Source organism: Stegostoma tigrinum, chromosome 5, assembly GCF_030684315.1.
Source record: "Stegostoma tigrinum isolate sSteTig4 chromosome 5, sSteTig4.hap1, whole genome shotgun sequence".
Taxonomy (NCBI): domain Eukaryota; kingdom Metazoa; phylum Chordata; class Chondrichthyes; order Orectolobiformes; family Stegostomatidae; genus Stegostoma; species Stegostoma tigrinum.
In genome coordinates this window covers 118,330,182-118,354,870 of record NC_081358.1, presented here as the reverse complement: position 1 = coordinate 118,354,870, position 24,689 = coordinate 118,330,182, and the positions used below count along the sequence as shown (strand labels likewise).

Genomic DNA, 24,689 nt, shown 5'->3' with positions numbered 1-24,689 from the left:
GTTTTCTCCTCCACAGATTCTGCCAGACCGGCTGAGCTTTTCCAGCAACTTTGTTTTTGTTCCTGATTTACAGCATCCGCAGTTCTTTTGGTTTTTATTTTACATTCTCAGAATTGTTACTTTCCTAAACTGACATTTTCACAATCTTTGGTTAAAACAGGAATTTGTCTGAATTTTCTTTGGAAATTTAAATATGTTTTGTCATTATCCTCTGCTGAAATAATAGTATCATACCATAGATTCAAACAGCACAGATGGAGGCCATTTGGCCCATAATGCATGTGCTTGCTCTTGGATAGAGTGTCTGAATAGTCCTGCTTAATGCTCAGTTTCATTTAGAGCCTGCCATTTTCAATCCAGTTCCTGATGCTTCAGTGATACAGGACAAGTTCAATCCCAGATGACACATGGTTTAATAGGCCATAAGTTTTATTTCTGTTTTTGTTTACCATGGTGGTCAGTCATTCAAAGTATTCACAAAAGGCTGCCAATATACTTATAACAAAAGAACATAAAAGTTTATTGTACAAAATAACAAACTATATTATGCTGTACAAGAACAACAGAAGTGGGCTCATTACAAATACCAGGAAAAAATGTTCAACTCTTTTCAAATAAAAGTGGAGTTATTGCAGAACATAGATACCAGGAACAGGATTAGGCTGTTCAGCCCTTTGAGATCACTCCACAATTCAGTTTGATTCTGGCTGATCCTCTACCTCAATGACGTATTCTGTCCATACTCCTTGATTGTTTAAAACAACTTGTTGATTTCGACGTACAGGGCATGGATCTCTCTGTTTGATAATGTTCTAATAAGTTAAGGTTTTTTTTCTATTCTTAAGCATAAACATAATTTATAAAGTGACGGAAAAGTTATTGAAATACATAAAAATCAACATAAATAAGTAATATAAATAAGCAATTAACTGTTGGGTGAAAGAGCTAACTGACAAATGGCAACATAGCACAAGAAGCCATTTAAGTGGGTGAGGGGAGAGCAGGAAGGAATGTAACAGTAGGTGACAGTATGGCAAAGGAGCTTGGCACTATTCATCTGCATCAAAGAGCAAATGTTTCGCCTGCCCATTGACAGGCTTCAAGGCATTGATCAGAGATGAAAAGGAACTTGCAGCGAGAGGAGGAGGTTGTGGTTCATGAAGGTAGGACTATGGAAAAGATTTTGCAGACAGAGTACGATCAGCTAGGCATTGCGTTGAAGAGCAAAACCTGGTAGTACACACAACATCAAAAAATGCTGGAAAAGCTCAACAGGTCCGTAGAGAGAAATCAGGGTTAATTTTCAGGTCCAGTGACCCTTCAATTTGAAAGTAACCTATAATAGATTGCCAAATTAGCAGCTATTAACAACTAATTAACTAACAGTTTTTCTCTAACATCACTCTTTGTCCCTGATGGGCTTCAATTTATCCTGTTTAAAAATAACCTGACAAACTATGAGGCAAAGAGACTCTACACTAAATTCCCAGCTGAAATGACGCACATTAGTTAAGCTTCATTAATAATCAATAGGCTTCAGGATAGTGACTGATAACTCCCTCAGTTAGCTGAATCAGCTATGTTATTAACTTTTTAACTGGACTTCTGAATTTTAAATTATTAAGAAGAAAAAAAAGCAACATTGACCAGTTCTATTCCAAAGCTGCCCCAAAATCCCTGAAATATATACTCTCTAAGGTTGTGCCTCACTGCAGATGTGTTTTCTCCTTCCTTATTGTGAAAAGTTTATTGATTGTGTATTTGCAATAGAACCTCTCTAAACAGAGCTAAGGGATGCTGAGATGATCCACACTAGATAAGCATATCACACTTTTAAGTATTATTTGTTTTTTTAAGTATTATTCTGCTGCCTCTTCTACAAATATTCCTCCTTTTTTCCAATATAAACCTTTCACTTGCCCTGAAATGTCTCTCAGAATAATGCAAAGAATCATCTATGATCAGACTGCTGTTGCAAATTTTGTGAGCATGGGCTGGTTGAGTACAATAAGTACCATGCTTTTTGAGAATACCCAGAGGGACATACTGTTCAATAAAATTTGCCAATCTTTGAAATGTACAGCCTACATACCCTGGTATCGCACCAGCACTGAAATACATACATTACTCATTCTCATGGTAGGCAGGTAATCCTTCAGGCCTGATAGTAGCAATAATACTAATTATTATTGTAAAATGTTATTATGAATTGTCATAATGCTGGGTATTTGGTGGATTTTTTAAAAATTACTCCATAGATTTCCATACCAATTTAATTTTCATACAAGGCCAATTCACTGTGTGAAAAAATGTTTCACTGTATCTTTGTTCAAACTGAGCAAGAATTTATTTTTAAATTGGGGCTCCTATTTCGAGACTGTCCCAAAGAGGACACATATTTTCCACACCCAGCCTGCAAAGACCCCTTAGAATTTCACATGCTTCAATAAAGTTATCTTTTACTCTTCTAAACTTTAGTTGGACACCATCTTCAGTATGTTCAACCTTTCCTCATAAGATAAACTGCCCATTCCAGTCATATTCACGTATTCACATCCTTCCTTGGCCAACTCATGGACTCAGGAGATCCCAAATTATTGAACTACAGACATTCTGGCAATTGAAGGAGCACAGCAGCATGTGTGCACAGCAAGATCCCACAGACAAGAATATGGTAATGGACAGAAAATCTGTTTTTATGAAGGAATTGATTGGGTAATAACTGAAACTCACGTCCTTTTATTCAAAATAACACCATGGAATTTTATTTTCATGCTCACCAGAGGAAGCAGTTGGGATCGTAGCTTTATGCCTCATCAGAAGGAAAGTTTCTTTGATCGTGCCGTTGGGGTTTCGGACCAGGGTTTTATGATAAAAATCTCTGGAATGGAATTTGATTATCTGCATCTACTGCACTCTCAGGCACAAGTAGCCATTTGGTCCCCGGCTGATTGTGATTGTGTTTTTACCGTCCCCTTTACTATGATATAACACACTGGTTAGGTCACAGCTGGAGTACTGTGTACACTTCTAGTCACCACGTCATAAATAGGATGTGATGCATTGCGCAGAAGAAGTTTACAAGAATGGTTCTAGGATGACACACATAAGTTATGGGAAAGACTGCAGAAGTTTGAACTTTTTTGCTTGGAGACGAGAAAGCTGTGAGGAGATTTGGCAGAGGTTTTTCCAACAGTCGGCAACAACATCACGGTGATCAATAGATCCTTAATTCCAGACATTTTTTTGTAATTATTGAATTCGAATTCCACCGTCTGCCATAGTGGGATTTGAACCTGGGTCCCCAGAACATTAGGGATAATAGGAACTGCAGATGCTGGAGAATCCGAGATAACAAGGTGTGGAGCTGGATGAACACAGTAGGCCAAGCAGCATCTTAGGAGCAGGAAAGCTGACGTTTCGGGCCTAGATCCTTCATCAGGAAATAATGATCCCCAGAACATTAGCTGGGTTTCTGGTTTAATAGCCTAGCAATAATACCGTTAGGCAATTGTCGACCCCATCTGTAAAAGTGAAAGTGGCATTAACAACAAAAGTACTCCTTGTCTCAGTATCACCGTGCGACTTACTCCAAGAAAATACTGCAATCCCTCAAAATTAATCAGCTCTTGTACATGTTTACGACCCCATGTGAACCTTTATTGGGAGTTTAATGAATGGCTGAGGATATACACTGATGTTGAGACTGACTCAGCAACTCACTATTTTAGTGCATTGGAATAGTGTAAATACATCTGAATTAAATTCTTTAATAGCAAATTTTATTTTTCTTTCACTGTTGTTTTGTTATAAGTAATTTTGGAATGAACTAGCCACGTACCTGAAATTAATGTTCATATAGACAATAAAATGAAATTGAAATTAAATGAAAATATTCTCTAATGCCCCCGTGTACCCTGATGCTTTCTTGTATCTCCCAGTTCTTTGTACCCACAAACAAAGAAATTAACAAGGTTGCAGTTAAAGATCATGGGGAAAGTGACTGGTTAAATTGCAGCGAGTCAGTAAGCACTTTTTTGGAATGAATGGTCACATTTATTGCAGTAACCATCCAATGATTCTGTGATTCTGCAATACTCATTCCAGTGCAAGCTCCTTCCTGTTCCCAGTCAAGCACCCTAATGTGGAGTGCACTATCGATCCTACGTTCTGACTCAGTTAATATCCTGGAACCTCTTGCCTATATTGACACAGGAGTCATATCAGCACAACTGAACGAGTACAAGAGAAACAGCCATTTGCACATTCTTAGATAGATAATAAATGCAGCCCTGCCAGTGTTAAACACATTCTGAAAAAATAAAAACCTACAGTAGCCACAGTAAACAACAAGGCTATTATGAAAAGAGGTTATCGGGTCAAAACAAAAAACAAAATCTGGAAGAAAGGGAAATGGAGATAGTCACAGTTCAATGATCCAAGGATAAACAAAAATGAATAGACTGAGAGAAAGGAGAAAAAGAAAGAACAGCAAACAATGTGATTGCTTCATGAATCCAATTCTGTGAATAGAGGTGGCTCTGTAGGTAGGAAATGGAGGTGCACCTTGAGGTGGGAGGAGGGGATGGGTGAGAGGAAGAACAGGTTAGGGAGGCAGAGACAGGCTGGGCTGGTTTTAGGATGCAGTGGGGGGAGGGGAGACTTTGAAGCAGGTGAAATCCACATTGATACCATTGGGCTGCAGGGTTCCCAAGCGGAATATGAGTTGCTGTTCCTGCAACCTTCAGGTGGCATCATTGTGGCACTGCAGGAGGCCCAGGATGGACATGTCGTCTGAGGAATGGGAGGGAGAGTTGAAATGGTTCGCGGCTAGGAGGTGCAGTTGTTTATTGCGAACCGCGCGTAGGTGTTCTGCAAAGCAGTCCCCAAGCCTCCGCTTGGTTTCCCCAATGTAGAGGAAGCCACACCTCTCACCTATCCCCTTCTCCCACCTCAAGCTGCACCTCCATTTCCTACACAATAACCTCATCCCACCCCCTTGACCTGTCTGTCCTCCCAAGACTGACCTATCCCTCCCTGCCTCCCCACCTATACTCTCCTCTCCACCTATCTTCTCCTCTATCCATCTTCAGTCCGCCTCCCCCTCTCTCCCTATTTATTTCAGAATCCTCTCCCCATCCCCCTTTTCTGATGAAGGGTCTAGGCCCGAAACGTCAGCTTTTGTGCTCCTGAGATGCTGCTTGGCCTGCTGTGTTCATCCAGCTCCACACTTGATTGTAGTGAGCTTTGGTATATTGCGAGCTTGTGAAGTAGCAATGTGCATGTATGCAGCACCTTTAATTTAGTTAAACATCTCAAAGTACTTCACATAATGAAAAAAAACATCAAGCCGCATAAGGAGATATTAAACAAAGGCATGCCTATGAGGTAGGTTATAAGTGTTATATTAAAAAGAGGAAAGCTGGGCTAGAGAGATAGAGAGATGTAGGGAGTGAATTACAGATCATGGATGAATAATCGGCCAGAATTAGAGGGACTCAAACATCTCAGGCTTTGAAGATGGCATTGGATGATTATTTGAGCTAAAATAATGTGTAAGGATTTGGGGAAAAAAAGCAGGAGATTGCCACTAGGTAATGATGGTGGCTTGAAAAGCCAGTGCCGGCTCGGTGGGCAGAATGGCTTCTTTCTGCACGGTAACACTTCTGTGATTTTGTGATTCAGAGGGTGCTACATAAATGCATAAAAACTTTCCCATGAACTGCACCAGATATTCATGAAAGATGGTCTATATTCTTAATGGTGGCAATCTTATATGGTTGTGAATCTACTTGAGTCGCTTTTACAGTTACGGAAAATATATATTAAGCATTAAGGAGTACAATTTCCCCCAAAAGTAACAAGTTTCAGCCTGATTTTCCTTCCAATGCCAATCCAGTCTCAGGATCAAATGAAAAACATCACAACAGTTCTCTGTGCTTTAACTCCACGGAATAAAATCTATCCTGAACTGCAGTAAAATACAAATTCTACAAGGAAGGAGGAAAATGCTCTGTTGTGTTTGACAGAAAGGAGATATTTCTGTCCCCTAGCATCACCTCACAGCCTGACTCTAATGTGATGTCCTTTGCTCTGGACTTCCCGAGAGGAAAGAACAGTTCCTTGTTATTTCACCTATCAACTCCTTCAATCAACTCAAAGACCTCATGTAGAAACAGCAGTGAAATGCAGTAAGAGGCTGGAAAGTTAAGATACTGGACATACTGGAGAATTTGTGGAATTTCCCTCCTAATCTGCAGTTCCCCCCCAGACCTCCCCCAACCCTTGAATATGTCCTGAGATGAAATTGTGTCTGTAATTAATTAATGATGTTATTAAATCTGACAGATGCAGGGCTAAAGACATGAAAACAGAGAACATAACCCCTGCTAGGAACTTAACCCCTTGCATTTCTTTCATAGCTCATTGTTGAAATTACATCCATCATATGAGATGTTTTTATCGATAACCAATTGCAAGACTGTCAAAAGCTGCTTAGTGTTGTATTAATGCTGCTCCATTCAACACCCAGCATCTCATTTTAACGATTTTTTCCAGCAGTGTAGCATCCCACAAATGCCATTACTAAGATTTTTCAACAAGTTCAAATGAAACAGCTTCTATACCATTTTTCTGCGCAGAAGTCCCCAAAGGAAAGATTTGCAGTTTTACAGCATTTCTGTAACACTGGATTTCTCAAAGTGCTGTAGAGCCAGTGATGCACCTCCTTGAAGTCCCTTGATTTGATGGTGATGTCCACTCAGGGGCATGAGTTCTGCTGTGGTCTTCATGTTGAGTGCGTAGGTCAGGGCAGGACACACGCTCACATGTCTGAGACAGAGATGAGGAGGAATTTCATCTCTTGCGGGGTAGAGAATCTGTGGAATTCCTGACTGCAGAGGGTCATTCAAGCTGGGTCATTAAGTCTATTCAAGGCTAAGATAGACAGATTTTAGGTCATAAAGGAATCAAAGGTGATGGAGAAAAGGCTGGAAAGCAGAGTTGAGGATAATCAGGTCAGCCATGATGGGCTGAATGGTCTAGTTCAGCTCCTATACCTTATAGACATCCCACAAGCTACTGGGATCCAGAGGAGAATTCACTTCACTTTTCTGCCCCTGCTCTGTCTCATCATTAAAGGCAACTGGATTCAAAGTATGATGGCAGCTTGATGGATAAGCTGCCACCATTTTGGCGATGAATAAGATCCTTCCAGTCATTAATGTCAATGCTTCTGTGCTTCAAGAGAGCTTCAGAATGTCTTTGCAAGTATTTGTAAGACTTGTCCTTATCATTTCTGGAACACTGAGAGTCGGGAAATCAGGACCTGCTGGTGAAGATGGTTCTCCACCGTCCACATACAACATCGAGTATATAATCGCTGACTTTTCAGGGGTTTTGCCTGAATATTTGTGGAACTGGCTTCAAGAGGGACAATAATGTCTGTTTTACAGTCCTCCATTGAATTCAGTCGAGGCACTGCTGGTGGAATTTCTATCATGTTCATAATCATCACTGATACGCACTCCAAGTCTCACAACTATCCTGGAGTCTAATGCTCATGACTCACACTTTTATTGTGAAGCTGTAAAACAGTTCAGTCAACTACATTGCTATGGGTCTGGAGTTGCACGTAGGATGAGGGTGAATGATATTAGTGAGCCAGATGGGTTTTTACAAGTCAGCCCTTTTTTTCAAAATAAACTTGGACTGTAATTGCATTTAAATTCCACCAATTGCTGAGAGTGGGATTTGAACCCATGTCCCTGAACAATAGTCTGGGTTTCTAGATTACAAGGCCAGTAATATTACTGTTAATCCACTGCAGAAGAATTACGAAATAAAATATGGCCTTCGGTCAAGTAGGTAAAAAGGAGATTAGTTCAGGTGTCGGTAAGTATTTGTAATCAACAAAGTGAGGTAGAGAGCTATAGGTCAGGTACTTCAAAGCTTTGACCCCAGGCAACTGAAGGTTCAAAATATGGAGCAATTAGAATCAGCATGTTTACAAGGCTAGAATTAGAGAAGTGCAGAGATTTCACCTGTGTGTAGATCTGACCGAAATTACAGAGTTAAGTGAGAGTGGAATCATTTGAAAGCAAGTATGAAAGTTTTAAAAACCGAAAGAACTGCAGATGCTGTAAGTCAGGAACAAAAACAAAGTTGCTGGAAAAGCTCAGCAGGTCTGGCAGCATCTGTAAAGGATAAAAACCGAGTTAACATTTTGAGTCCGGCGACCCTTCCTCAGATGTTCCGAGGAAGGATCACCAGACCTGAAGTGAAAGTTTTATAATTAGAATTAGAAAATCTTAAATCTTGTCTAGAATCTAGAGCAACAAGGACAGAGATGGAAGGGAACACTACACATCTGCAAGTTATTTTAAAACCTCCTTACTGGGAAATATATCATCATTCCTACAAAACTGCTGGATCGAGATCCTGAAACATACATCCTAACAGGACTGTGAGTGCCCAATACAAGTGGTTCAAGAATGCAGCCCCAAAGGCTCTTCCCAGGGGCATTTAGAAATTGATCAATAAACGTGATAATTTCCAATGAGGCAGCAGCACAGCCTACTGTCCTCTCATGTGCTGTATAAGGTCTGAAGGAGTCAGTGTTCATGTTACATTGAGACCCATCTAATTTGGTGATGTCTATTGACTCACGTGTTTAGGTGGAGGCAGTTCGGTTCTGCATTACTATCTGATGGGAACAGATGTGTCCTGTGCAGTTCCAGAGTGTCCTTAGTAATTATTCCTTACAAGTCGTGTCAGCTGTGCTTATTGCTACCACACAATAAGCTCCCTTTTCATATAAAACAAGTGCAACTTCTGCTTCGACTCACCAGTGGTTTATTCTCTACCACTGATAATTAGACAGGTCCTAGACAGAATGGAGGATTGACAGCAGTGAAGTAGCCAAACCAGATTGCCACATGACAGCAGTGATATCTGAAAATATGTCCCCAGCCCACCCCATGTGGTTCAATTCAAATTAAGTTCAACTGGAGAATTAACTTTGCAAATTCCCAAAACAACACAAGTTTTCCCTAAGGTACCAAATCCTGTTTTGATTCAGCAATTCTGAAATAGTAGATAAGAAACCCCATTTGTCATTGGAGGACATCCTTCTCATTTGCTAAAGCTTCACAGTGACATCCTTCACTACTTATTGTAACCAGAAGGAAATCTTACCGTGGTTGTCAAGTCATGCACTCTAATAATTGCTGGCAACAACTTTCTCACTGTGTGTGGTCTTCTCAAACATACCTTCAATTATGGGTCATACAAATGAATCAATGCTTTTGGCGAATGGCCACAGAAAATGAGAAGTACAGCAAATGTTTTAACATTATTATTGAGACCGCATTGTCACTGAGGAAAGCCATGTGCAGTTTGACAGCAGAGTCCTACGTCAGGAGCACATGGTCGATGTGGAGAAAGAAGACAACTCTGTGGATTTTCAAAAGATAAGTTGCAAGCATGCTACAGCAGCAACCTGAATTGATATAGCCACCTAAATATGGCAAAATGCCCCAGAAAACTTCATGGGCCCAATTAGCAAACAAGGTCACAAAGAAGTCACAGAATCACACAAGTCGTATGGTACAGAAAGGGGTTATTCGGCCCATCGTGTCTGTACTGGCTCTTGTAATGAGCAGTGTTGCCTAGTGCCAATTTCCTGCTTTTGCTCCATGCCCTTCTATATGATTTTTATCCCAAATTTTATCCCAATGTCCTCTTGAGTGCTTCAGTTGAAGCTGCCTCCACTACATTTCCAGGCAGTGCACTCCATATCCTAACTGCTCATTGAGTGGAAAAGTTCTTTTCTCACCTCACCCTTGCCTCATTTGCACATCACTTTAAAACTACGCCCTCTTATTCTGGTTTCTTATATGAGCTGCAGCTTCTCCCTATCTAGTCCATCCATCCTGCACCTGATTTTGAAAACCTCTATCAGATCTCCTCTCAGACTTCTTCTCTGCAAAGAGAACAGTCCCAACTTCTACAATCTATCCTCAGACCTGGAACCATTCTTCTAAATCCTTTTTGTGCTTTCTCCAACGCATTCACATCCTTCCTATAAAATGCTGCACATCTGGAAGGAGGAGATAGAGGGAACAAAGCAAAGATGTTCAAGGATGAAATTTCAGAGCTCAGCTGCGAAGGTGGCTGAAGGCATTGAACATCAGATTTTTGCCAGTGTCAAACTTAGAGGACACAGACGTCTTAGTGGGTTGTCGGGCAGGACGATATTACTGGGATCGAAAGAGGGCAAGGCCATAGAAACATTGGAAAACAAGAGTGAGAATTTTAAAATTGAAGCATTGCTTGACAGGGAGCCAATGCAGGTTCGCAAAGTAAGGACTAATAGAGGGAATGGGCTGAGTGTAAATTAGGATCCAGAATTTTGGATGGCCACATATGGTCAAGTGACCACAGGCCCAAAATTGGACATTCCTAAACTGACTCACATTAAGAGGAATCAGGCCTGACAGAAAATTGACCAAGCTAAATTAAACAACTGCCAGCAGCTACTGACTACAGAGAACAGAGGAAACCGAGGCCAAAGAGGTCACAAAGGTTCAGGGGAGGCTTTGCGAGGAGGTGGAGGGTATCGGTGGTGTCACGGATTTAGGTGGGGAGTTCTTGGACCTGGGGGGGGGGAGAAAGTGGAGTCAAGATAAGTGAAGATAAGTTCAGTGGGGCAGGGGATTCAGTAGATCCAGTTACAACCAGCCTGAGGGTTGTGAATTAGGGAGGGATCAATCAGAGCTTCCGGCACCTTGACTTTGAGCAAGGCGTAATTTACACCTTCCCAGCATGGCAACAGAGAAGGGTGTTAGCATGACCCCATTGGATGCTTTGAAGTCAGCTCATGACCCCATTGGCTAAAGGCAACAGCACATTCAGGAAGGTCCAAGGCAATGGAGATATAAACACATATCTGGAAGACAGACCCCTTAGAGCCTCAAAGCGAGATGTGTGGCAGAAAAAGATGCTGCAAACCAGTAAGGCCCAGAAGAGGTTCTGCCCTGACCCAGCTTCATGTACGAGAGCCAGCCCTATGTCAGAGAGGAAGTAGATTCCAACAGTCCAGCTCAAACACATGGTAACATTGTTGGTAACATCCTTTCTCAAAGGGATAGAGCAAGATAGAGAGGAAATATTGTGGGAATTTGACAAATGCTCACAAGGTGTTTTTAATTAGGAATACTTTGTTAATAAAATTGAGTTTAACCATAAACTGAATTCTGTGTCCCTTGCACCAACAAGTGTGCTTAGGTAAGGTGTTTTCATTACAGAAACTGGTCAAAGTATCCACAGCCCAGGCAACAATAAATTTACCAAGGATGAAAATTGGATGCCTGGTCAGCATTGGAATCCGTGATTCCTAAGATAACAAAGTATTGGATGAGGTATCAATATAATTCAAGCAAAATGGAAAGTATTTATTTTTAACAAAATGGGTCAGCACATAGAATTTAAGATTTAGCTCAGTTTGCAAGACAGCTGGTTAGCAATGCAAAATGATGCTAACGGTGTAGGCACAATGCCTGTATTGGCTGAGATTATTATAAAAAATTGTCCTTTTCAATCTCTCTCCTCACCCGAGGGGTGGTGACCTTTAGGTTAAACTGTGATCCTTTATGTCTCTCACTAATGAGAGCAACCCTACATTCTCGTAAGACTGTAGTGACTTGACTGTTTTAGAAATGAAGGTTGTTAAACAAAGAGAGTATGTTTTATAAAGCGGTATATTTTGTTTTCACCATTATTAGTCTGATGAGGTACTTATATTAACATTAATTTTAAGACAGAATCACATACCACAGTTATTTTAACATAAAAATTCACAGTAATTCATATTCGATGCCATCTACAGTAATGTGGTCAAAATGAGCCACCATCAACATACTGGGGGTTATCACTAACCGGAAATTTAGTTGAGCTAAACATGTAAATGTTGGGTGTACAAAAGCTGGTCAGGGGTGAAACAACTGCTCAGAGTCCAGTATCCCATCACCATTTATTAACATGTGGAGAGTCCTTGACACTGATCCAGCTCCATCATAGCTAGATCTCAGAATGAACAGAACCTCTGACACTCCTGGTTATCTCTGGCAGCCAGGACTCCCTGAGTGGAACAGATTACCAGCCCCAATAAGGTAACTCATATTAGAATCCCTACAGTTTGGAAGTGGGCCAATTGACCCACACCAATCCTCCAAAAAGCACCCCACTCACACTCCTATTCTACTCTTGTAACCCTGCATCCCCCATGGCTAATCCACCTAGCCTGCACACCCCAGATACTATGGGCAATTTCTTATGGCTAATCCATGCTAAACTGCACACCCTTGGACTGTGGGAGGAAAGCAAAGCACCTGGAGAAAGCTTGCGCAGACATTGGGAGAATGTGCAAGCTCCATACAGTCACCTGAGGCAGGAATTGAACCCAGGTCTCTGCTGTTGGGAGGCAGCTGCGCTAACCACTGAACCACCAAGCACCATGTAGTCTATGAGGCCCACCTAGCTGACATCATTATGATCACTGCAAGGGGATGGAAAATGTGCAGAGAGTAACTTGCCTCCTAACTCTCACAGGCTGTCCTCGATCTACAAGACACAAGCAGGAGTGTGATGGAATAAACTCCACTTGCCTGGAAGAGTGCAGCTCCAGTAACACTCAAGAAGCTTGACATCATCCAAGATAAAGCAGCCTGCTTGATTGACATTGTCCAATGAAACCTTTCTTGTTCATTATATTCTTGTACTATTTAGCAAATCGTCACTATCAATTAGCTGTTTCTTTAGCTTGATAAATCTTCACTGATGCTAACATACACAGGCTGGTGATTAACAGGCATTTATTGAAATAGTCAGAAGAAAAGTTAGTACAACGAGCAAAAATCCTGAATTTACACTTACAGCACTGGGATTTCTCTTAGATTTGTTTTGAGTCCATTAAAGCAAGGAGGGATTCAGAAAGCCATTTAATATTTCTGCAGATGATGATTAATCTCAGACATTTAATCAGTTAAATTGCCTCACTGAATGCCAATTGTAAAAGCAGTCTCTACCACTAAAGAAACAGAACACAATCAAGGCATTTAATAAGTCTGAGGAATCATTTTAAATATGTTTTAATCAATTACACCTATATTCGTGATTTATAACAAACACAAATTCAATTTACATTTTTGCAGAAACTGTATGACGTAAAAATAGGCTTTCTAGAAGTTCCCTTTTGGCTCTGGACATTATGGAAACATGGTTTCATTTTTAATTTACACATCAGCGTGGAAAAATATGGAAATGTGTTTTTTTAATTCATTAAAAAATGAGTTCCTCTTACTTAAAGCCAGTGAGTCATTGCAAGTTGCCTAGTTACAGGATGATGGTGTGTGTCTGCCAGTCAATACATGCCTGCCTTTCATTTGAGATTCATGCTGTGTGTGCTTTTGCTAACTCCTCAATAACATAACAATAGTCTTCCTAAGACAGTTAGAAGCACATTTTAATAATTAGTCTATACATAAAAGACAAAAATTAAAAGCAAACTGAACTACTCAAGTAATCTTGAATGTGCGTACAGCTCCAACAAACACTCAAAAAGCTTGATACCATCCACAACAGAGCAGACTGCTTGATTGGCATTACATCCACAATAACTCTACTGTCTCCACCATCAATGCTCGGTAGCAGCAGTGTGTACCATCCACAAGATGCACTACAGAAATTCATCGAGGCTCCTTAGACAGCACATTCTAAGCCTATAACCATTAAGGAAGACAAGGACAGCAGATGGAGGTTCCCTCCAAGGCACTCGCCATCCTGACTTGGAAATATATTGCCATTCCTTCAATGTTACTGGAACAATGAATTCTGGAACTGCCTCCTTAACGGCATTGTAGCTCAACCTACAGCACATAGACTGCAACTGTTCAAGGAGGCAGCTCACCACCACATTCCTAAGGGGAATCTGCGGGCGAGGTGATGGCCTAGTGGTATTATCAGTAGTCTATTAATCCAGAAACCCAAGCAATGTTCTTGGTCCTGAATTAAAAATCTGGAATTAAGTGTCTAATGATGACTGTGAATCAATTGCCAGAAGTTTTCCCTCTTCACAGCATATAATAAAATTGCAAAACTCTGTTTTCTGAACAAAACTGTATTGACGGAATCTTCCCCATCCCCACAGCTTTTCGCCTGAATTTATCAGTTAGAAAGATGAGCAGGTGAACAATGCAATGACAAAGTACTTTATTTGTAGCTGTAGTTTTGTGAAGGTGTACTCAGCACTTCAGATTATTTAGAAATGCACAGATTAAATTGGCCATTCAGGCCTTTTTCTATAGATAACAAAGTGTGAAGCTGGATGAACACAGCAGGCAAAGCAGCATCTCAGGAGCACAAAAGCTGACGTTTCGGGCCTAGACCCTTCATCAGAGAGGCCCGAAACATCAGCTTTTGTGCTCCTGAGATGCTGCTTGGCCTGCTGTGTTCATCCAGCTTCACACTTTGTTATCTTGGATTCTCCAGCATCTGCAGTTCCCATTATCACACACCTTTTTCTATTCTCTTTTCTCTCTTGTACTCATCTTTTGAAAACAACTCCCTTATGAGTTAAGGAAATTAAGAAACATGAATTGGCCGTGGGCCAGCTTAAAGCAAAGAAGGAAGAAAGAATCAGTAGCTCAGAGGATATTTCTTTATCCAATAAGAATCTATTTAAACAAGAATCTATGCTTTGTGCATAAATTTAATGAGGATGAAGTCCAAAGGTATTTTATCTTCTTTGAGAATCTGCTGGATTGATGAACTGGCCTAGAGAGATTTGAACCTTAATATAGGAATGTTTTAACAGGTACAACTATGACGGTGTATCCCAGTTTGATAGAATAACATTATATGACTGTTTTGGAACTGTCAAAAAAGCAATATTCAATGCCTGTGAGCTGGTGCTTGAAGCTTATCAATTAAAGTTTACAATGGCAAGAAAGAGATTTAATCAAGTTTGCAAGGAAAAAGAAAAATAGATGGGCTCTGTGGTTTAGATCACATAAGCTAGAGGAAAGTTTTGGGGGCACAAAAAAGTTGCGATAATGGAAAAATTCAGAAATAGCATTGTTGTTCATTTTTTAAAAAATATTTAGATGTGTCCATTTTAATGTCAAAATGTTTGTGTTGCATAAAAGTAGCATCATGTTAATTTTTGTTGAGTAATGAAAAGGCCTCTTTAAAACAGATTTTCATTTTTCTTTAAGTAGTAGGTATGTTGTAAGGTTTGTGATTTATGTATATCTTTATATCATTTATGTTTGAAGTTCGAGTTTTGAATTTTGAATAAGAATCAACTGGGTTTTCTGAATGTGCCCAAAGATACATTTGTAGGCATTTCTGTAGCCATGGTGATTTCATTGTTAAAAACAATCTGAGAGAGGTAGTTTGGAGGCTGTTGGGAATTTATTTACATTGAAAGAGTTTGAGTGATAGAATGTCCGTGTACTACTTTAGGTTTTTGGATAGAAGATCTGAAATCGTTTTATTTGGGATTGGGGGAACTATTATAGCTTTAAGGGAAAAGGATTTTTGGTTTCAGTTTGCCTCAGTTTGCGGGAGTCTTGGCTGAAGCTTCCAAGAAAGGGTAATGGTTTAGGATTTTTAGTTAAAAAAAAGAGGTTACCCCAATGTAAGGAGTTTGGTTTAAAACTTCCAGATCTGAAGCATTTGCTTAAAACCCTGAAGGATCATTTGAAGTTAAGAAAGTTCAAATTCAGTTATGTGGAAGCTCCAGGAAAAGGCTATCAGATTCTCAAGACATGGATTGTGAACATAAGGACATGAGTAAGCCATTCAGCCTCTCAAATCTGTTGGACCATTCAACGATGAGGTTCTAACTTAATGCACCTGCCTTTGGGTCATCCCTTAATACCTTTGCTTAACAAAACATTATCTATCTTTAATTTAAAAGTAATGACTGATTGAACATCAACTGGCAGCTGAGGAAGAGGGCTCCAAGCCTCTACCATACATTGTGAAGTGCTTCCTAGCATCTATCTGTAATGGTCTGGCCCTAATTTTTAAACTATCACTCCTGGATCTAGAATCTCCAACCAATGAAAACAATTTGTCTGTATCTGCATTGCATTTTCCTATTATTACCTTGAAGACTTCATTCAGAATACACCTAAATGCCAGAAAAAAGTCTTAAATTACTTAATTTCACCATACAACTTAATCTCGGATGTCTAGGTAGCATTCTTGTAAACCTACATTGTATTTGCTCCTAGGCCAATATATCCTTCCTAAGGTGTGGTACCCAGATCTGCTCACAGTACTCCAAGTGGCATCTAACGAGGGTTTAGTATAGCTGCAGCATAACTTCTGCATCCTTATCCTCCAGTCCTCTAGATATAAAGGCCAATGTTCCATTTCTTGATTATTTTCTACAACCCGTCATTACATTTTAAAAATCTTTGTGCCTAACGCCTCAAGTCTCTTTGGACATTTGCTGAATTTAACTTCACACCACCTAGAATGTACCCTGGTTTATCCTTCCTCAGTCCAAAATGGATAACTTCACGCTTGCTTACATTGAACTCCATCTGCCTCAGTTTTGCCCATTCACTTAGTCTATCAGTATTCCTTTGCAATTTTACACCATCAGCTACAGTGTCTACAACGTCACCTCACACTCAGCAAATTTGGATATATGACTTTCTATGCCATTATCCAAGTTGTTAATAAATAATATGAATAATTGAGATCCTAACGCAGATCCTTGTAGGACACAACTAGTCACATACTGCCCATTTGAGTACCTAACCATTATCCATATTTACAGTCACCTGCCACTCAACCAGTATCCCAGCAATGTCAGTAATTTGCCCTCAGTTCTGTAGGCTTCTACGTTCATTAACAGTCTGTTGTGTGCGACTTTATCAGATGCTTTCTGGAAGTTCATATAAACAACATCCGTCGGCTTTCACTAAGTTGGTCACCTCTTCAAACATTTAAATGAAGTTTGTCAGACATGCCCTACCCTTCATGAATCCATGCTGGCTGTCTCTGATTAACTGAAATCTTTCAAGATGTTCAATAATCCAATCCTTGATTATAGACTCCAATAATTTCCCACCACGGATGTTAGGGCAAGTGGTCTGTAAATTCTTTCCTCTTTCTGCCTTCTTAAAAACCTGAGTGATGCCTAATTTTCCAATCCAGAGAGATAAATTTGTGTTATATGCCAATAGTTTGATTTATTCTATGTTCAGTTCTTCTGCGTAATAAACTTCTGATTTATTGTTCAGCTTGAACATACAGCATTGCATGATTGTGCCTCGGTGAAAGGCTTGTTTGTTAAAACCAAAAAAAAACTATCAAGTCAGGCTTCAGTCTGAGATTGGAATTGTTCATTAATACCCTCAGCTGAGATCATGACAATATCAATGTCACATCAGGAACACTGTTATATTGAATTCACAGGTATCTAAAATTCTGGTCCAATCAGGGAGCCCTGGCTGACAGATATAAACAGGCATGTCAGAGGTTCAGTTCACACTGAGAGCTGGCTCTGAGGGAGCTGGATCAGTGTCAAGGACTTCCCATGTGTATAAAAAGGGTGGCTCGGTGACAGGATGCCAATCTCTGTGGAGTTATTTCACAGTGGTTGACTTTTATTTATCTTCCATGTACTTGGGGATGGGTAATAAATGCTACTCTAACCACTGACACCCACATCCTGTGAACAAATAGAAAAAAACTTCCAAGTCCAAGTTGTACAGGGGATGGTAATCCTTTTGCATGGAAATGCAGCAATGCAATGTTGATTTATTGCTTGACACTTAATGATTAGTGCTTTCACAGTAAGCACCATACATTCTGCTAGATCATTTGTGCTTTGATACAGGAATGACGAATTGGTATGAGTCACTCCCCACTTAGTAAACACGTCTTCAACCAGTTTGTCTTTGTGTACTGTGGTCTGTTGTCAGATCTGGGGCTTACTTTGTCAACAACAGTCTCATTTGTTGTAACAAGGTGTAGAGCTGGATGAACACAGCAGGCCAAACAGCATCAGAGGAGCAGGAAAGCTGATATTTCGGGTCTGGACCCTTCTTCAGAAAGTGTCTAGGCCCGAAATGTCAGCTTTCCTGCTCCTATGATGCTGCTTGTTCTGCTGTGTTCATCCAGCTCCACACCTTTTATCTCAGATTCTCCAGCATCTGCTGTTCTTACTATCTCTGTCTCATTTGCTGTGTTGTTCAAACAACCAAAAATGGGAAATTTACAGATATAGTCCATCACAAGGATGTAATTTTCATCACGAACTGTGAGCAACTCTGCTGCTAATTTCATCCAATTTGTGGTTGGACTGTTGTGTGGATATAGACATTTCCTCCACTCCTGAAGTTGATGCCTTTGATACTTCTCTCACGCACTCACAAGTCATTGAATATCCAGATTCACCACTGACCAGTACACAGACTCATGTTTTAGATATCTGCACTTGATGGAGAGAGAGAATCCATGGATTCTAACAGCCTCTCCGACCGCTCCAAGGAGGCGATAATGTTTTGCTCCCACATCGTTTGCAAGTTTGCAGCTTTCATATGGTCCATGCACTTGTTCAAGACTGTCGCACCTACCCAAACTTATTATGCCACTGGACCTGACCTCGCATCAACTGTGCCTCTTATCCCAGCAGCGCTATTCCTGTGGTTCTTACACCAAACCACGCCCTGTGAAGTAAATTGGCTCTCTTGCTTAGAAGAGTCTCATGTTCAGCATCAGCATTCCTGATACCATTTCATCCTCTACCCCGCAAAGTCTGGGAAGATCAGATTTAATCTCGTGTGGAGCTTTCTCCCTATTAGCAACTCGGCTGGAGCTATCCCTGTAGTTGCACGAGTGATGGTCTGATAATCAAATAGAGACCAGGACAGTCTGGCTCGACTGAAGCTGTCTGCCCAGTAAGCAATCCCTAAAGTTTGGATTTCTCTTTCTGGCGGATTGTTGATCGAGGGTATGGAACTATCTCTACATGTCGATCGCCATTTGACTTTAGGAAATATTCAAATTCCCTGCTGGTATGTGACAGCTGTTACCTGTGACCAATACTTCTGGGAGTCCGTGTATTGCAAAGGGTGTGTGTGATTTTTCGATTGTTGTCCCGTGTTTGACAAATGAACTCTATGTATTCCCAACCACTGAGTGGGTGTCCACAATGAGTACGAACACTGACCCCATGAAAGGATGTGTATAGCCAACATGTAACTGAGCCCAAGTTCACTCGAACACTCCCAAGAATGTAGGGGAGCTGCTGGTGGTAACTTTTGTCCTAGTTGGCATTCCAGGCAATGCCCCACTGATATGGCTGTGCTTGCATCCAATGATAACTATCAGACATAATTTCCAGCCAGCATCTTCATTTTGGAAACCCCTGGATGACCCTGGTGGAGTTCAGCCAGCATTTAGCAGTGACCTTTACTTGGCATAATCAATCTTGCTCCCAACAGCAATATGCCATCCTCGACAGTGATTTGGTCTCCCCGGATCCAAAAAGGTTTTGGTTCTGGTTATGACAGCCCTTTGGTTTCCTCCATCACCACCAGCTGCTGCAGTTTTGCCTGGACTGGATCTGTCTGCGCAAGTTTGATATTGTCGCTGCGACTGGAAGTGTGTGGAGAAAATTGAAAACCATTACAGCCTCTTTCAGTGGCAGCACCACCGGTGATGTGTCTGAAGGGGGAGGGGCCTCCATACAGCCACATTCGCCGCTTGGCCCTCCAGATGGTGTTCCAACTTGTAAATGTATGCAACTAGTATTAGTGCCTACCACTAAATTCAGCCTGGAACTACGTGCGACACTGCTTTATCCTTTTTAAGTAGACCCAGCAGGAGTTTGTGGTCCATTATTATTGCAAATTTATGTCTATAAAGGTATTAGTAGAACTTCCTGACACCAAATATGACCGCCAGTCCTTCTTTCTCTACCTGGGCATATTTACGCTTTGCATTAGCCAAAGTCTGGGATGCATACACTATTGGGCGTCCCATTCCATTGGAACACCTACGAGCAAACACTAAATTAAAAGAAACAAAAGAACTGTGGATGCTGTAAATCAGGAATAACAACAGAAGTTTCTGAAAAAGCTCAGCAGGTCTGGCAGTATCTATGAAGAAAAAAATCAGAGTTAATGTTTCAGGTCTGCTGACCCTTCCTCAGATCCATTGTGTCTGCTTCGCCATTCAGTGAGATCATGGCTGATCTGATAATCCTCAAATCCACTTTCCTGCTTTTTCGCCCTTAACTCTTGGTTTCCTTATTGATTAGAACAAACCTCAGCCTTGAATATATTTAACCACCCAGCCTCAACAGCCCTCTGCATTAAAGTACTCCACAGATTCACCAACTTGAGAGAAGAAATTCTTCTATATTTATGTATCTTAAACATGTGGCCCTTTACTCGGAAATCATGCCCTCTGGTCCTAGCCTCTCCCAGCTGGAGAGGGGATAATTTTCCTGCATTTACCTGTCAAGTTCCCTAACAATCCTGAAAGCTTCAATAAGGTTGCCTCTCATTCTAAATTCTAATAAAGCCCAGCCTCTCTTCATAACAGTCCCTCCATATCTGGTAATAAAACATTTCTGGAGTGCCTCAAATACTCATCTTTCCTTAGATAAGGAGAGCAAAACTGTGCACAATATTCTAGTTGTGAGCCTTGTTGTGCCTTGCACAGTTTTAACAAAACCTTCTGACTTTCTCCTCCATTCCCTTTGAAATTAAGGCCAACATTCCAATTGCCTTCCCTATTACCCACTGAACATAGATGCCAGCTTTTTCATGTTCTTGAATTCAAACACTTAAAACTCTAGAGTCACATACAGACCAGACTGCATAAAAACAGGTTTTCTTTGCAAAATGTTTGTAACTCAGTGGATTTTTACAATCATACATTAGCTTCAGACTCTCCACTACTGGAGTCATCTTTTTATTCCAAATTATTTAATTAGCTGAAATCGATTCCGATATCATTAGGTGCAAGGTGAGTTCATATCTCAGACTGGAAAACCACAACTCCAGTAAACATAACCACTATGCTACCAGAAGCTATTCAGTGAAGTACACTAGAGGGCTGCCATAGGACCATTTACTTTAGTGTATGCATCACAAATCAAGTCTTCCTAGTCAGTAGGCATTAAAATTAGAATTTGAACAGCTCAAATTCAGAAGTCGCCTCTTATGAAATTAGGCCAATAAATAAAGGTGATGTATTGAGAAATGGACCTAGAAAATCTTGAGTCTTCTGAAGGTAAAGCATACATTTTGAGGAAAGGATTGGACTTTATAAGCTAGGCGATGGCTCAAAATAAAATCAAACTTAAAAGCAAGAGTCCGAAAGTCAGTCCAGGGAAATTATTCACGAGAAAACATTCTACCACAAGGAACATAAACAGAAGACTGACACTGCGCTAATTCAAAAGAAAAACATTAAATTGCTGGAAAAAATTAAAGTAAATAGAAGAAGATGGGTTCAAAAGATGGTCAGATTGCATTTTTCCAAAAAAATGCATGAACACAAAGCTTCGGTGACTGTTCAACCCAAATGTGTTCAGAAACTCAAATTACAAGAAGCAAAACCAAAACATTCTTTAATGTATATTTTATTTTATAATATAATTAACAATCAATTCAACTTTCTAACATCATTTCTTGAACTTGGTCATCCTAAAAGTAAAAAAGTACAGTATCCAAAAATGTTTTAAACAAAATATATACTTGCAAGTGAAACAAGTATTGACAAAGAACATTAACAAAAAAAAACATTCCAGCAAGACATCGTTTCTTGTAAATTTAACACCGGCCCACCGAGGGCTGCAGTTTTAATCCAAGATCTCCAAGATATCTTCCAGACTTCACAGGCATAAATGTCAGTCTTAAAATACAGTACTTCAAAGCAGTTTCAAACAACTGCTAGAATTAAGTCCTCTCTAGTACTGGAGCTTCTTTAGGTACCAAAGATTGAAGCGAGAAATTGAGGTTTGTTTGTTTTCTTATGGCAACTTTTCAAATGCAAATACCAAGTAAATACCTGAGAAGAAAGCATACAACAAAAATGGATTATTGTGGCTCTAATGTCAATGCATTTCAGATTCAAATGAAACTAACATACAGGAAAATGAGTGTCAACATTGTTAAAAATAGGTTACTTAATTACTGATACACCATAATGACTACAAAATATCAATCCAAAAATGGGAGGTGGGTTGGGATAAAGAGCACAAGAAAGAAAGGGATGTGCATTTACATTGTGCTTTTCACATGCACTAGATTTTTCAAACATTTTACAGCCAAGTCAGTACGAAAAAAGAGGAGTCGTTGTTACAACAGTTAGAAGGTGGTATAGTGGTAATATCATAAAAACTGAAATTGCGGGAAAAGCTCAGCAATTCTGGCAGTTTCTGTGGACAGGAATCTGAGTTAATGTTTCAGGTCCGGTGACCTGTCCTCAGAGCAGTCATACCCCAGACAGACAGCAGGTGGTGTAATTTAATCTCAAATTAATAAATAAATCTGAAATGATGAAGCTGTTTCAGTGCTGTCAAAACAAAACTCCAGTGCATTACTGGAAATCTGGCAACGTGCTGCCAGGCAATATAGTTGACATTTACTTATCCTCTAAAATGGCCTATCCAGCCACTCAGTTAAAGAATAGTGAGGGATGGATAACAAATATCAGAGATGTCCACATCATACTAAAGACTATTAAAAAAATTAAAGACTAAGATCAAGAATTAAGACATTGACGGTTACCACTATCCAAAACATTTTCTTCAACTATATGTTGATCTTCAACCAAAAAGCCTACTGCTTTTCATAGCCTCTCACCATCGAAACCTATTTAAAGTCAATGGAGTACCTTTCAGGAATAGTCACTGCTGTGAGAAATGTTTCAGCTAATTTGTACAAAGCAAGTCGCACAAAAACCGATGAGGTAAGGACCAGATGACTTTTTGTGATGTTGAGAGAGGAATAAATATGGCCAGGACACCACGGAGAACTCCCATGCTCTTCTTGAAAGGAAAAAGCACCACGAGATCTATTACATCCACCTCAGTGTAACATCTCACTTAAAGATGGCACTTCCCACATAGAGTACTACCCCATTAGCGTACTGAATCAGAATGTCAATATTGATCTTTATTCTCAGGCAGACACCTCCTGACTCAGAGGAGACAATGTTTACTCACTGAGCCACATCTGGCACCTACTGATGAACAGCTTGTCACTTTCCTTAAAATAAAGAAATGAAAAATTGAAAGCAAAAAGTGAAGAAAATACAATTAGAATGAGCTGCTGATAATACCTTCAGTCAACTATCAAATTAGTCAAATTTGTATTTCTGTCAAACATCTTCATAGGATCACAGAAGGATTACAGCAGTCAAGGTGGCCATTTGGCCCATCATGTTCATGTTGGGTGTCTATAACCTAATCTCACTTCTTCCCAAAAGCCCTGCAAATATCTCTTTTGTTCAGGTAAATATCAAATCCTATTTCAAAAGTGAAGATATTATCTGCTTCCAACACACTCAGGCAGTGCATTCCAAATCCTTCCCGAGTGAGTTTCTTTCATGCCACCATGGCTTCTTTTGCCAATTATACCTGTGGTTTCCATTGGGAAATGACAGAAAACCAATGTCCAGACTCCTCAATTTTGAGCACTTCTATTTAATCGCCTCTTGATTTTCTAGCCCAGATAATCTAGCCGTGTAACTGAAGTCCCTCATGCCCAGGATCATTTTCATAGATGTTTTCTGCATACTTTATAATGCTATCATTCTTCCCACCCAGAAACATTCCAGTTGAGACTGAGCCCAAGTTTTACAAAAGCTCAGCATAGATTCTTTGCTTTGGCAAACTCTGCCTTCATTTATTAAATCCAGGATTGGCCAGGCCTTATTAACCACACTCTCAATCTGACACCTTCACCATTTACCCACAAATCCCACATTCTTGCAAGAATTGTATCTTTTACTCTACATTGTCTCTTCTCAACGTTCTCACCAAAACTTCCTCTAACAGTACTGGAAGGAGTGTGCAGCGAGTCAGCACTGCTGTAAAGCAGACTGGGAGGGGTGCACAGCAGGTGAGCATCACAAAGAATCAGTCTAAGAGAGCAGGATAATAAAATGTGAGGCTGGATGAACACAGCAGGCCGAGCAGCATCTCAGGAGCACAAAAGCTGACATTTCGGGCTCTCTGATGAAGGGTCTAGGCCCGAAACAACAGCTTTTGTGCTCCTGAGATGCTGCTCGGCCTGCTGAGTTCATCCAGCCTCACATTTTATTATCTTGGAATTCTCCAGCATCTGCAGTTCCCATTATCAAAGATAAGATTTCTTTTCTTGTCTAACTTGATGGGAAGCCAGTTGCCGCAGCAGTACAGCAAACTTGGCAGTGGATAGCGGCTGCCCAGCTTTCTGATAAAAGCCTGAGGGGCAAGGACCAGATAGAGCTCACTCAGAGCAGCAGTTGCACTCCACAATGATCCAACCAGAAAGTGAAAAGACTGACATCAGTGGTATCAGCAGAAAGCAAAGCAGTGCGCTGCTTGGCAAGTTGTTTTTTTCCCCCCACTTGAAGGGGAAGTTTTCAAGTTTCTTTTTAAAACAATT

At 40.4% G+C, this 24,689-nt stretch overlaps 1 protein-coding gene across 1 annotated transcript in view; it reads right to left on the bottom strand.

Annotated features, from left to right (window-relative positions):
* Positions 1 to 21,660: 21,660 nt before the first annotated feature.
* Positions 21,661 to 24,689, bottom strand: part of rnmt (RNA (guanine-7-) methyltransferase) — a 34,408-nt gene continuing 31,379 nt past the window's right edge. The window contains exon 10 of the mRNA XM_048530004.2: positions 21,661 to 22,104. Coding sequence (XP_048385961.1) covers positions 22,067 to 22,104 — 38 coding nt within the window. The 3' untranslated portion in view covers positions 21,661 to 22,066. The remainder of the gene's footprint in view (positions 22,105 to 24,689) is intronic.